Source organism: Rhyacophila brunnea, unplaced genomic scaffold (genome assembly GCF_057557595.1).
Source record: "Rhyacophila brunnea isolate RB1 unplaced genomic scaffold, BYU_Rbru_1.0 scaffold_10, whole genome shotgun sequence".
NCBI classification, from domain to species: Eukaryota; Metazoa; Arthropoda; class Insecta; order Trichoptera; family Rhyacophilidae; genus Rhyacophila; species Rhyacophila brunnea.
In genome coordinates, this window is record NW_028232752.1 from 20,031,151 (window position 1) to 20,044,830 (window position 13,680).

At 29.6% G+C, this 13,680-nt stretch overlaps 1 protein-coding gene across 9 annotated transcripts in view; it reads left to right on the plus strand.

Moving 5' to 3' along the window:
• CAP (Cbl-associated protein) overlaps positions 1-13,680 on the plus strand; it is a 240,131-nt gene that overhangs the window by 57,184 nt on the left and 169,267 nt on the right. For 5 of the 9 annotated variants that reach the window (XM_085951838.1, XM_085951866.1, XM_085951846.1 and 2 more), the window contains exon 2: positions 5,706-5,753. The exons of the other annotated variants lie outside the window; for them this stretch is intronic. In XM_085951838.1, the coding sequence (XP_085807964.1) occupies positions 5,706-5,753 (48 nt within the window). The remainder of the gene's footprint in view (positions 1-5,705; positions 5,754-13,680) is intronic. 9 annotated transcript variants of the gene reach the window in all.

Consider the following 13,680-nt stretch of genomic DNA (forward strand, 5'->3'; position numbering starts at 1 on the left):
TGTACATTTGATAATACATAGTTATTTAAAATATATTATATATATACCACTGTATAGTGCCGATCAGGAGGTTTCTCATTTGCAACGCTAGAATTAAAAATATATGAAAAACTTGAACAGAGGTATTTTTCCATAATTATTTCTGTGTTTTTAGAAATTTCTTTTTGGTGGCATACCAATGTTGAATTAAATTAAGCAAATATTTTAACCACACAATCTGTTAATAGACTACAAAAACAAACTCATATTTTAAAAATGTATAAAAATTCGCTGAATTCCTTAGCCGTTTATACACTATAAATTTTTCATCGCCGATATTGTTTGCGTATACACAAGGCGAAACAAATGTTTTCAGGAAACCGCGATTACGACTTTGCTTCTGAAAGCTCTCGTTTAATTTTCTTTGCGAAATATTAGCGGGCTGCTCAACTGCCATGACAACTCAAACAAGGCTCTGCCGTGGAAACAGCCTCGAGTGTTTTCTCAAGAGATATAAGCCAACAGACAGAAGGATTTGGAATTATTCTTTTATCATTCCATAAGCTTTCGAATGTACGATAAAGTTGTGCGCGGAAAGTCATAAAAGCCGTAAAGTTCTGGATAATAAAGCACTTTGATTTAAATTGTTTACTCGCTAAACAGGAAATATAAGGTTTCAAAAATCTACCGCAAGGCATAAATTTAAACAATAAATGAGAAATCAAGACGTTAAGTTTTGGAAATTTATAAATAACGTTAAAAATAAGTCATGTCTAAAATAATATTTATAATTCATCAAACAGAGAAAAACGACCTTTCTTAAAAGAAATATAAGAATCAAAAGATATGCTCATATAAATATGTTTCCGTTGTTTGTGTTTTTTCCTGTTGCGCCACTGCTCGTACAAAATCATTTCGTCACCTCAATACTACAACGAGATAATTTGATTTTCACTGTTTTTGAGATAGTTATTGAATAATTCTATATTTCATTCTCTACAAACTGATAAAACTATGTAAGTCAAAAGTTAATGCGAACTGTATTAATTTTGTGTTATAAAATATTAGATGAATTTAAAACCATAATTGCATTAAATAAAAAAAATAATATATCTACAATATTTTTTCACATACTTAATTGAGCATTATTTAATTGTTCCCAATTAGACAAGCACAATTTTCTATTTTTATTTTAAATAATGATTATAGCCTAGATTTATGTTAATTAAGTCATGTTTAAATTTCATTTTCCCAATAATGACCAAATCAGAGTTATCTAGTTGTAGTATTAAGGTGACGATTTGCTTAAAACTCAACGCATGTCCACGCCTGTAAACTTTGCTATCAAATTGAAATTTATTTTGAACAAACCAAACTGCAGCCTCTGTAATCCAATACGTACGGCATTAGCTTGCCCCGTGTTCGATTCCCGGTAATGTCATTATCTCAAAGTCTGAGTGTTTTTTTTTTTATTGTTTAACTGGTAGTATTATACTACTTATTTATTACTACACTCCTGTTATGTTGCAGTGTTAAAAAAACGGAAAAAAATATAAAAAAATAATCAAGACAACGAAACGCGTTGCTATTTTTAATAAAACAGTAAAAAAAATACCCCAAGTTTTTTCCATACAAACAAGTAAGAAATACTTCGCACACATTTTCCACCCGCGGCGTAAAACAAAAAATAAATATTTATTTATACTACTGCAAGAAATTTTAATTTATCTATAGACAGATGTACGTTGGTCTGGATTAGGCATATTGTTAACACGCATTTTTTTGTTTTTTTATGTCATGTTCTGAATGCTTTGAATTTGAAATTTGTCATGTTCATTATACATAAAATAAAAGAGCAATGTCTGCTATTTGTATATAATATAATGCAATATGATTATTTTTTTGAATTGAATAAGCTATTATTAATTACTTATTTAATATTCTTAAATGTCAAGCAGTATAGGAACAGCTGACACTTGCAAAAAAACTTCTTGTATAATACATACAAAAGTAAATATGTGCGAATTATGATGGTAATCATTTCACATCCTTAATTGATAATGAATTATAAAAATATCTATTTTTTTTCATTGTATCATAAAATCAATCTATTGATGTAGTTATTTAAATGATAACCTTATCGATGATAAAAATACAAGATTTTCATAAGAGTCAGTAAAACACTTATAAAAATATTACACAGTAGGTACATATTAATTTTAATAACTGGAGATTCCTTTTTACATACGTTTTATAATTATTTGTGATGCATACGTACTGAACAAAAAAGTGGCGTCAGTTTTCCGGACTTACGCGTATGCCAGCGTTTATGGCGCTTCTAAAAAACGACAATATGTAAGGACACGAAATGGCCACGATAAGCTAGTGTTCATCTTTCTCTCTTTGATCATATTATATATAATATTGTATAGTAAAGTAATGTGTGCTGATTACTTGATTAACTATTCAAAACGGTATGTGGTAGATGTTATTATTTAACGTTAAAATGGTGTACACATGTTAAAAATTTAATCTTCTAGCATAAAAGCTGTAAACAGGAAGTGTAGATTTTTTGTAAAATTTTAAAAGCGTTTGTGAAAACGGTTGAGAAACAAATTACCCATAATATTAGATACCTAGTATTATGCCTAGTCTAGACCAACATACATCGGTTCAGTAAAAATTGGCCATTGTTTATTATAAACAAAAAATAAGTTGCATCAAAAATGTTCCGAACATTTAACATGCTCTGATACAATAATTGTCCATGTTTGTTTGTTTTCCAACGGGGATGGAAAACAGTATTCACATGCAGATGTTCTTGATTTGGATTAGACTACAGTTACTAATATTATTAAAAAAACACAAAAATCAGATTATATTACTGTAAATATAATTTATTTAATGAATAAAAAGATTGAAATATATTTTTTAAATAAACGTATTTTCATTTAAAAAGCTCTGCAGAAGAAAAAATGCTTTAAAGCACATTCTTTCACAATTTTTCACTATACAGTATCATACATTTTCAAAAAGTTCTAATTACCGAGTAGCGTGTGTTATTTTAATTAACTATATGTTGGGTGCCTACTACTCCAGAAAGTTGAGTACCTATACACTATCTAGAACCTGATCATATTCAACACAGTTCCCCTATTAGTATGGGGTCCAATGCGCAAGACACTGGGTTTTTATAATACTGGTTGCGAGTGCGATTTTCGGTGAGGTCACTATAATAATGTAATTTTATCACTTTTAAAACCTGGATTACATTACCTACTGTAATTGGTACACTGATGGCATGTGTTAGTAAAATATATAGTATATCGCTACCTCAGTACAAGGGTACACCATTTGAGAAAAACCTTGAATACCAATAAGAGAGTAATTAGATATTTTTATAAAGTATTTACATATTATTGTTATGCAAATATTCTAAAAAACATAACATTTTATCTTACAAAGAACCACCTTAGATTCCCTCCCAAATTTAAATTGAATCAATTTATGTAATAAAATGTAGTATTGCACTAAAACAATTATATTCCGTTGATATTCATGTTGATATTATACAAATTTATCTGAAATATTATGGTAAAATAAATGTCTACAAAAATAGTGCAGCCTTGCCCATAAACAAAAACAGAAAAGAGTGTCCGGAAACTTCACCGTGAAATGTTGTATCTGAAATATATGCCCATATATTAAAGACGGTCCAACCTCTTTGGGTCGTATAGTACTGACATAAAATTCTTGTCTAAATAAAACACGGTTCTTGTCGGTTTACACTTTACAGAAAGCCAGCAGCAAACATATTTTGAAAATAGCCGATATACTGGATTATTTGTTAGGTTAGGTTAGGCTTTCATTCTTAAATTCATGAATTTTTCCAAAATCAGATATGAAAATTGAATTAATGTTCATATTGAATTTAATTAAATTGGAGACCGTATAGTATACGGTAATTTCTTTCCGTTACGAAAGCTCACGGCGAACTTCGCCACGGTGAAATATTTTACGTACAATTTACATGTAACCAGAAACTTCAACTGATTCTCCATATTTTTTAATTCATAAGTCAAAACTGACATTTTGTGACACTGTGTACCCTTGTTTGTACTGAGGCAGCGACATAATATTACACAAGAAAACACAGTGGCACCACTTTAACACAATATTATCTTAATTAATTGTCGTCATTTGACAACGAGATAATTAGGAATTTATAGTACTGAGTAACATAACAGTTTGATAGTATTATACAATTACGTTCAATTAAAAAAAATGTTAAATCACACCGGATCATCTTCTATCTTAAAACTATGATAACAATGATAAAAAAATATCGCAGTAAATTCGCATTTAAACCAATAAACTAAACGTACAAATTAAATTAAATATAACAAATCCATAAAAAACATTATTTGGTATTATGTATTAAAAATCACACACACCTTCATGAATGTTGCCATTATTATAGATATATCTAGATATAATACATTCAGTGTCCCATTATTAACCATGTCATGTTTTTTGAATAGATTAATTTTCAATATTCTTTGTATTGATTAAATTTAGCAAACTTTGACAGGCTAAAGATATCCAATAGAATTATTATATGACATGTTTAAATTTCATCAGACCATTTCTATGAAAACACCACTTTTATCAAAGCGCTCATTCATCACTTCAATACTACAACTAGTGATAACTTCGATGTTGCCTTTGTTGGAAAATTGAATAATTATTAAACTCGGTACAAATCCATTTTAGAAAATGAATTTATATTTTTATTTTCGTTGTCATGCTTTTATCAAAACTCCAAAAATAAACGATTTAAATTCTACAGATTTAAGTTTTATACCATTGTACTCCATTTGAGACATTTCTTGCTTTCTTTATACGCTATGAGGCTCTATGTGCACTCATCAATATCACTCTTTTTGTGTATCATAGATTTTGTCACATGTAAGCAAAATAAATAGATCTTTTAATTTGTAGACATATTTTAAATTTAGAAAAACTCTAAATAAAGGACTTATTCAAAAAAATTTGTATTTTGAAAACTGTGATTTATTTTAAAACTGATTATCTCAGCTGCAACCAAACTGACTAAAGTATGTACTTTTACCTCGAAACTACAGAATTCGTATTTTTAGTTCAATCAAAACAAATAAGAATGACTGATAAATTAGTGTGCATTATTTTTGTAGGATCTCCACAGCCGACCTCTACTATTATTGGTTGGTCTAGGCAAGTTTTGATTGAATTTTTAAAACTGACACATATCATCTGAAATTTGTTTTATTAGTTAAATGAAAACAAATAAGTATAACTGACAAACTTATATAATATTCAGTTATATTAAAAATATTTTTAATAACTAGAGATAGGAAACTGGGTATCTCAAAATATTGGTGTCGGTGTAGCTAGAATTTGGAAATTATATTCTTGTAAAGTTATAAACCCTTGGTATTAAGATATGAATCATCTATCGATTCTATTTCTATTGACATTATTCGGAGAAATAAAATTATGTATCAAAATCTTCTAATATTACTAAAGTAGTGAATACCTAGTTATAATATTGAGGTGACAATCATTACATACATTAAACAGTCTACAGATACAGATTACACATCGCCATATAATTGTATTGTTTCGTTAGTTAAGATTTGTTTCAAATACGATGAGGTTTAAAATGTTGGTGTTTATGTACTTTCCAGAGACCGTCATGTTCGCTCCGACTTTCAAAGCGAAGGCTCCGGCGGCAGGTATAAGACGAAAGAGCTTTTAAGTGTGACAAAGTGTTTACTTATATCCGTTCCCACCCCTAACGAATTTCATACTCTTAATAAGACTTTAACGGCGTTACGATTGCAACACAAATCACTCATATTAGTATTAATTCGTTTATTAACTGTGGATGATATGTACTTGTATAATTTACTTTATGGACTTAATTCTTTTACAGTGCAGCTAGATTGTTAAGTTATATACTTTTAAAGTTAAAATTCCGACCTAGATATTATAGGATGGTAGAGTAGTAGAACACACACACACACATCTGAAACAGTGGGTGCGTGTTTGAATCCCGTATATATAATAAATTTCACATGCTGTTTTTCACTATGTTTTTTTAAATTTCTGAGTGAATGGCTAATAATCATTCATATATTTTTTTAAGTATATTAATATAACCTGTACTCTGTGGATATTGGATACCATAATATGCTCTTCTCAGGAGCGAAAAATTGTAATTTCTAGTTTTTACCTTTACTTTGGTTTTACCTTTACTTTGTTTAAATATTAGAAAAATCGTATATATTTTTGACATGGTAGTAATAGCATATCGGTTCTTGTCTATTTAGTGAAAGCCAGCGGTAAACAAATTTTTAAAATAGTCGATATCCTTGATTATTTGTTAGGTTAAGTTAGGTTATTATACTTAAATTCATGAATTTTGCCAAAATCGACTGTGAAAATTGCCGCTGTTCACGCCTAACTTCCAGTAAACAGACTTTTATCAGCATTTATTTGTAGAATATACTTGATAACCGCAATACTTATTATTACGAAAAAAATATATTTTTAGAGTTTTATTATGAAATAGACGGCTATTTTCAATATATTTCCTACCAGTAACGTTTTGAAAGATAGCCGATTTAGTACTATATATAAAACATCAATTAAATGTCGATAATCATTTATTTTTTTATTTTTTGTTTTTATTTCTACGAATTTCAATAATATTTGAAAAAATCTTTGTTAATTTCAGGATTATATTAGGACTTTAGTTAATTCATACTTTAAAATATTATATAAATAGTAATAGTATCCATAAATATTTATTTAAAAATCTAACATTCGCTAATATTTATACAGTGTTGCAATCATAACAACAAAAAAAAACCGAAAAAAGAAAAACATACATTCATCCCGCTCTTTAACATTTTTGCGAATATTATATTTTAATAACGATGTCGTGGCGTGTAGTGTGAAGCCTCAATAACTATAGTCTAAATCAGTGCTGCCATAATTCAAGAACATAAAACCCCTAATTTATTAATTGTTGTTGTGTGCTTCGTGTTGTATATTTGTTTTTGATGGTTTACCTTTATGTGACGTCGTTATATGTATAATTTTACAGGTAAGTTCCCTATGTTTATCGTCATTATTAATTTATTATTTTATTTTGAATTTTGATTGTGCTGTGTTTATTTTACTATTGTAAGTGTATTTGTTAAATTTTATGTATTTTGTTATTCATTTTGTTAACTTTTTATGATTATTATTGTCCTTGTTTGTATTCGGATAAGCAGCCATACCTATTAGTTTTTTGCTAGGTTATGTGAATTTATGTAATATGTATAATTTCAAATAATACCAATATACTATAATGATACTTCCATGAAGGCTTTAAATCTCCAACATGTAGTTGTATTATGTATAGTATTTTTAAATCACCATTCCTTTAAGTTTTAAAAAAAGTTTATCAAAAAACGAATTACAATATAAATTGCAGGTACTGTAAAATATTATGTATTTTGATGTCTCTTCTTTAAAATTAATTTTTATCCCTATCATATTTGAACAGGTGTTTTTATGAGTATTCCTAAATCTTGAAGTCAGCAACTATAACTTTTAGCTCGAGTAATCTATATTGCCTCTCTATTTATCTATAACTAATAATGCACAGTGATGGTACCAATCATTGCTGCCATATCCTGAAGCGGGCTTCTAGACCATTATCCAGGGGTAGTCCTCGTGGTCCAGTGCGTAAGGTACTGGGCCTCAGGGTCATGATATAGAGAGCGCCTATTGCTCAGCAAAATGAAACCGTGTTTTTTGCGTATAACGCACTGTAGAATCTCGATTTTATTATTATCAACTTAATTATGAAACGTTATACCATCATGTTGCTTCTCAGTACGGCTACCAGATTTAAACACAACATAGTTAACCATATTCTACTAAAATAACTAAAAATATTTACCACCAACTTTATATTTAACAGAAAAACAATAAATTTTAGCAACACGTGCTCCCAGTTTTTAAATGAATGTAATCTGTCAAATCCACATTTACCGGCTACTTTAATAAAAAATATTTAATTCAGTCGTAGAAAGTATACCTTACTCTAATGCATAGTGCGGAGATATAAGCGTCCCGAATGATTACTCACTCGGACTTATAGTTCGTTTTTATTCAGTCCTTGTACTGAGCTTTCACCGGACTCAAACCCGCATCCACTAGATTCACGCCAATGTGCTTTACCAAGACTTTTTTTTTTTCAAAGATGTTTTCTAATTATTTATGTTCAATAAAGAATGTTACTTTCACGATAAAAAATAGTATGATATCCAGACAAAGTGGGATGATATAAGACAAGTGTTTTATGATTCTATTTACATAATGTAGATAATTAAAAAGTTATTTGTGATCGAATCCCTTCAAAGCATGAACGGATCACTTAAAATAACTACCCATAAAACTCTGTTAGCTACCACGGGTGACGTAGAAACTCTCAGACGTATGTTAATAGACCGGAATTTATAAAATGTTTAAGCTGTTTATAATCTCGTTTTGAAACCATTTGATTTTTTTTAAAAGTGTCTAACGGCAGTGTTTATTTATAATCTAAAAGAATTTCACGACCCGAGGAATGTTTATATCTTAATTTAAGGGTTACGCTTATTCACTCCTCTTTAAAATTCTGCCAGCTAAACTCTATTCTGTTTTGTAATTTATGGTCGTGTTAAGATTAATGCTTTTTTTGGAATACCCAATTAAAGCTTTAAATATATTTAAATTGTGAATAATATTACTATCAAATTATAAAAGGTTTGTGTGCTTACAACATTCCAAAAACGATACCAGCTTTACATAATTATTTCCTCAGCTTTATTATTAATACTGACAAGTATAAATAATATAGGGATTTTTTTATTTTAACATCCCCTAACGGAGGTCGGCCACCATCAGGGCGATCTTAGCTTTACCATCTGCTACCCGGGACAGTTCGATAGATCTGCACTTGTGCTGATCACGGCGGTTTTTAAGTTACAAAATTCGCATCGTCATCTGCTATATTTACCATTGGCAATGCTGTACTTTTGCTCTGTCATAATGTGGCTGAGGTACTGTGGTTATCTAGTTTTGATTTTTAGTTATTTCCCTTTGTCGGCGGTAATTGTTTATGACGCGCCTATTTTCAACAAAATATCAGTATTTTTATTACACAATAAAGCCTTTATTGCGATAAATATAAGAAAAGTAAAATTGGACGTTCCGTTATTGGTAATTTTAATGTGTACTTATATATGATTTTTTTTAAATTGTCCCAAATCTACTTGGACGCTATTTCGTGAAGATTTTTCACAGTACCTACTTAAATACTGACCATGATCTTTTGAAAATTATTGCGTCGAATTAAAAAAAATAATAAGTCCATAATTGTATTGATTATAATAGTGGAACAACTTATATATTTTGTCATATTTTATATCAAAATTATCTAACTTCATGCATGTGTGGTATATTTATACTGGTAAATAACGGTTTCGTACGTCAGACGTAACTGGTTAGATTAATTTTAAATTAGAATAATATGCCCATTTTTATTAGTTGGTAAATCCCTTTTTACAATAAATATGTACATGAAAAATTATATTGGTCATATAAACATTTATTTATCACATAATTTATACTTAATCGCTTTCTGAAAAGAGTTTTTAAACATTCTTTTTGTATGATATCGGTACATTTTATAATTTTTATTGGGATATTGTATCATATTGTGCATTAAATACGTACGTATTTTTGTTATAATTCTGCTGTACTTAATTTTAATATGACTGCATGTAACATTAGTGAATTAATGTACATAACGACAGTACTTTTAGTGAACATTGTACAAAATTCAGAAAATTTGGTAGGTACCTAATTCAAGCATTTTAACTAGGTACATACTACATATAAATTTATTATCTTAAATACATTACCTATTGTTTACGTTACTTTCGAGTAAATATCGGATTATTCAGCCCTAGTTTAAACGTAGCTACGCGATCTAATTTACATAAGATATGTATGCGCCTATGCTAAGCATATTGTAGGCTTTAATGAGGCAGTAAAATACACGTAGCGTTAATTTCAAATGAAGCCTTTATTGATGAGCCCAAACACGTGAATTTAATCCAAATCAATTGTGTTTGTCAGAAAACACACGGTTTTAATGAAATTCACTATAATGAAGCTCAGCCCACGAAGCTTTATCGCTCACCGAACAATTATTATAGCTGATTATCTAAAAGCTTTCATTGTGATCATAAATATGATAATTTATGAAAAGTAAGCTAGCCGTTGTCACAAACTTCCGCATTGTTACCCTGCTTCGTTGCATCCGGGACTTACCCTCGCACTTTGAATGTGGGGACGAACCACTGATGGGATGCCCATCTAAACGACATTGTCACCCGTTGATTATTATATACATATGGCGTAATGGTACTAATCATTAGAACCACTTGTTTCCAATTTGTTCATCCGCGCCGCGTTGTCTTGTTTTTTAATAATTTCCAAATAATAAAATTAATAGCAGACATAAATTTAATAATTTGTGTATTTTTATACATTCTAAAGGTGGTGGGGGTGGACACGTTCATCTCGTCGATAATTTAAACGTAGACATTTTCGATGACGTGCTATGTATTTTGTATTCGAAAGTTTAGTATTTTTATTTAAATTTAGTATTTATTATTATTATTATTATTTTATATATTATCTTCTCTCTTATGAGGGTAATAGTTGTTATAATGTAAATCTCATGTTGTGCACGTCTTGAATTTTTATTTGTTATGTCCACAATGTTTTGTTTCTTAAATAAATAAATAAGTAAATAATATTTACTAGTAGATAACTTGATAAATGTTCTGCAAAATAATGAAACATCGCAATTATCGATTTTTTACTTAACCACTGAATGTACCTACATAATATATTATAAGTTTTGAGCTATATCAAAGCTTTTCTGATAATGTAAAGTTCAAATATACGAAATAAATATGTTTTTACCTAGATATAGTTTTGTTTGCAAGTCATATGAAAGCTTTTGTTGGCAGAGTAACGGACTGTTCCCAGAGGAACATTGCGTGTGTTTGTTCATAAAATAAGGAGATTGCTCACACGGGATTTAATTGAGTAAGGGCGCGGCTGGAGTATGATAAACAATTGTGCGGCCGCTTCCTTATTATTTAGGATCCCCTAAGCCTTAATACTACTCACACTACGTTGACTAGATACATCCTTGTTACTTGACAATTATATTAAATCAACAGCTTGTCGTTAACATTTTGAGTTAGGTACAATAATGAGCACTACTTACATCGTATATAATATATAATATCCATATTATATATAAACTTCGAGACATTTTGCGTTGAATCTCATAATATGCTACTTGATTTATAAAAACCTTCCAAAATCTGCAATTTTTAGCGAAATATTACCTACTTCCAAATTCGAAATAAATTGTCACTCAAGTTTTATATTTAAATGCGACAATTATTAGCTATAAGTTAATCAACATTGAGATGTGTACCTAAATATATTATAATATATATCAGGGATGGCGAACCTTTTTATGTACGCATGCCAAAATTTCCCAAATATTATTTTTCAACTGTCTGACGTACCGAGCAGTTTTTCATTAGGAAAAAATAGTTTTTAAAAATCCAGATACCACTCAAAAAATATAGCACACATATATAGCTCTAACACTTTTTTCAATTACGCCTTACATTTCGGTACACCAATTTTAAAACTGTCCGCCAGAATTACTACTACTAGCTTCACCAAGTTTTTATTTCATATTTGGTGCAGTCATTTTGTAAATGTGGGTAGAAATTAAATTGTTTGTTAATGTATTAACTAGACTGTTTCTTATCACACAAATTGATGATGAGAATTATTGCTCCGATCAGATTAGGCATTCTCTCACATCAAAATTAAAGATTCGCGGCGCGGCATCCTCCATCGCCTGATGAGGTTAGTGTGATAATATGTGTGACGCACAAGTCTAAGGACCGACCTTTGCAATTATATATTTACATGAAATGTAATGCTTATTCTTGAAGAGTATTTGCCTGTTATTTTTTATATAATGCGATCTGTCATTCATTATTATTATATGTATTTTTTTCTCTTCAAACGCGCGTCATGCAAAATCATCTCGCGTGCCATAGGTTCGCGACCCCTGATATATATCATTGTATATGGTAGATTAAAACAAACTAGACATGTAAATGTGAATAGTTTTTAATTTAAAATCAATTTCAATCTGACTCTCATCCATTATTACCTAACCATTAATATTTTATTATAATTAAAAATGTTAAGAAATGGATTCATCAGGAAGCCAGTGCCTCAACATGGTAATGTTGAGGTTACAGAAACACTGCATACCATTACCAAGTCTATATACTGTCTCTATTCGGTCTTTTAATATAAATTTACCTTAATAATATAGGTATCGACATTATCTTGGAAGACGCAGTAGACACACGGTGCCACTTCGGACATCAAATCCCGATCAATTGGCTAATATAATATTATTTATGTCCTATCCTAAATTGTAGGGATATACATACACTTCTATGTGTCAGAATAGTGAGACTATACTGTTAATATTATAGGAACCGCACCTGGCCAATTCTGATGTTCCTTTTGAAGGTAACAATAGTAGATTATGATTAATTGGTAAAACATTTATTAGTACATTGACATTTAATAAATTATACAGAATAATATGGATTTCTGTGAATATTTGGTTAGGTCTTATCTAACATAATATATGTGTTATTTTAGATATATTTTATGTTTTATCCTTAACAAAATTATGTCATGAATGTGAGAAATTAAGTTTTCTGGTTCTTGTCTGTTTAATTGTAGCCAGCGGTAAACAAATTTTGAAAATAGTCGATATACTGGATTATTTGTTAGGTTACGTTATCATTCTTGCCAAAATCGGCTATGAAAATTGCCGTTGTTCCTGCCTGGCTTCCAGCAATCAGACTTGTATCAGTTTTTCTATTTTGCAGTTGTGAATTGAGAATTGTATACCAAAACATGTGATAATAACCTCAACATATAACATAAAAATAAACATAAGTTTTTTATCGCCATTACAATGAAGTTCTACCAATGTATATGATGGTTGAATCAATAAACAGCTAGTCATGCGTATAAGTACTAATTTGATAGTTGTTTTGTGTCACTATAAAAACAATACAGATAAAAAATGTTTTAAAACATTCAGTTTATTCTAAAACACAAATGAGTCAAAGGCAATGTGGTTTTCAATAAACAGTAGGTACGTATGAATCAAATGAAAAACAATATAAGCCTGTAATAAATTAGTCGCGTTACAGTTAACTGATAATCATTATTTTTGTTGTTATATTATCTAGTCATAGTTTTAGTAGGCCTTGAATATTATGTACATGTTTTCGTTGAAAAAATATAAAGTGATGAATCATTTTCAGTAATCTATTGCAGTGCTTTTCAACTTGTTTCCCGCCATGGGACACTGCTCAAATTATATTGATTGTATGTAAAAATTGCATGTTGAAATGTATTTATCAATGGTATATGATATAGCCTAATACTTAAGGTACTAGCTTGTTATCCCGGTGCTTCCGG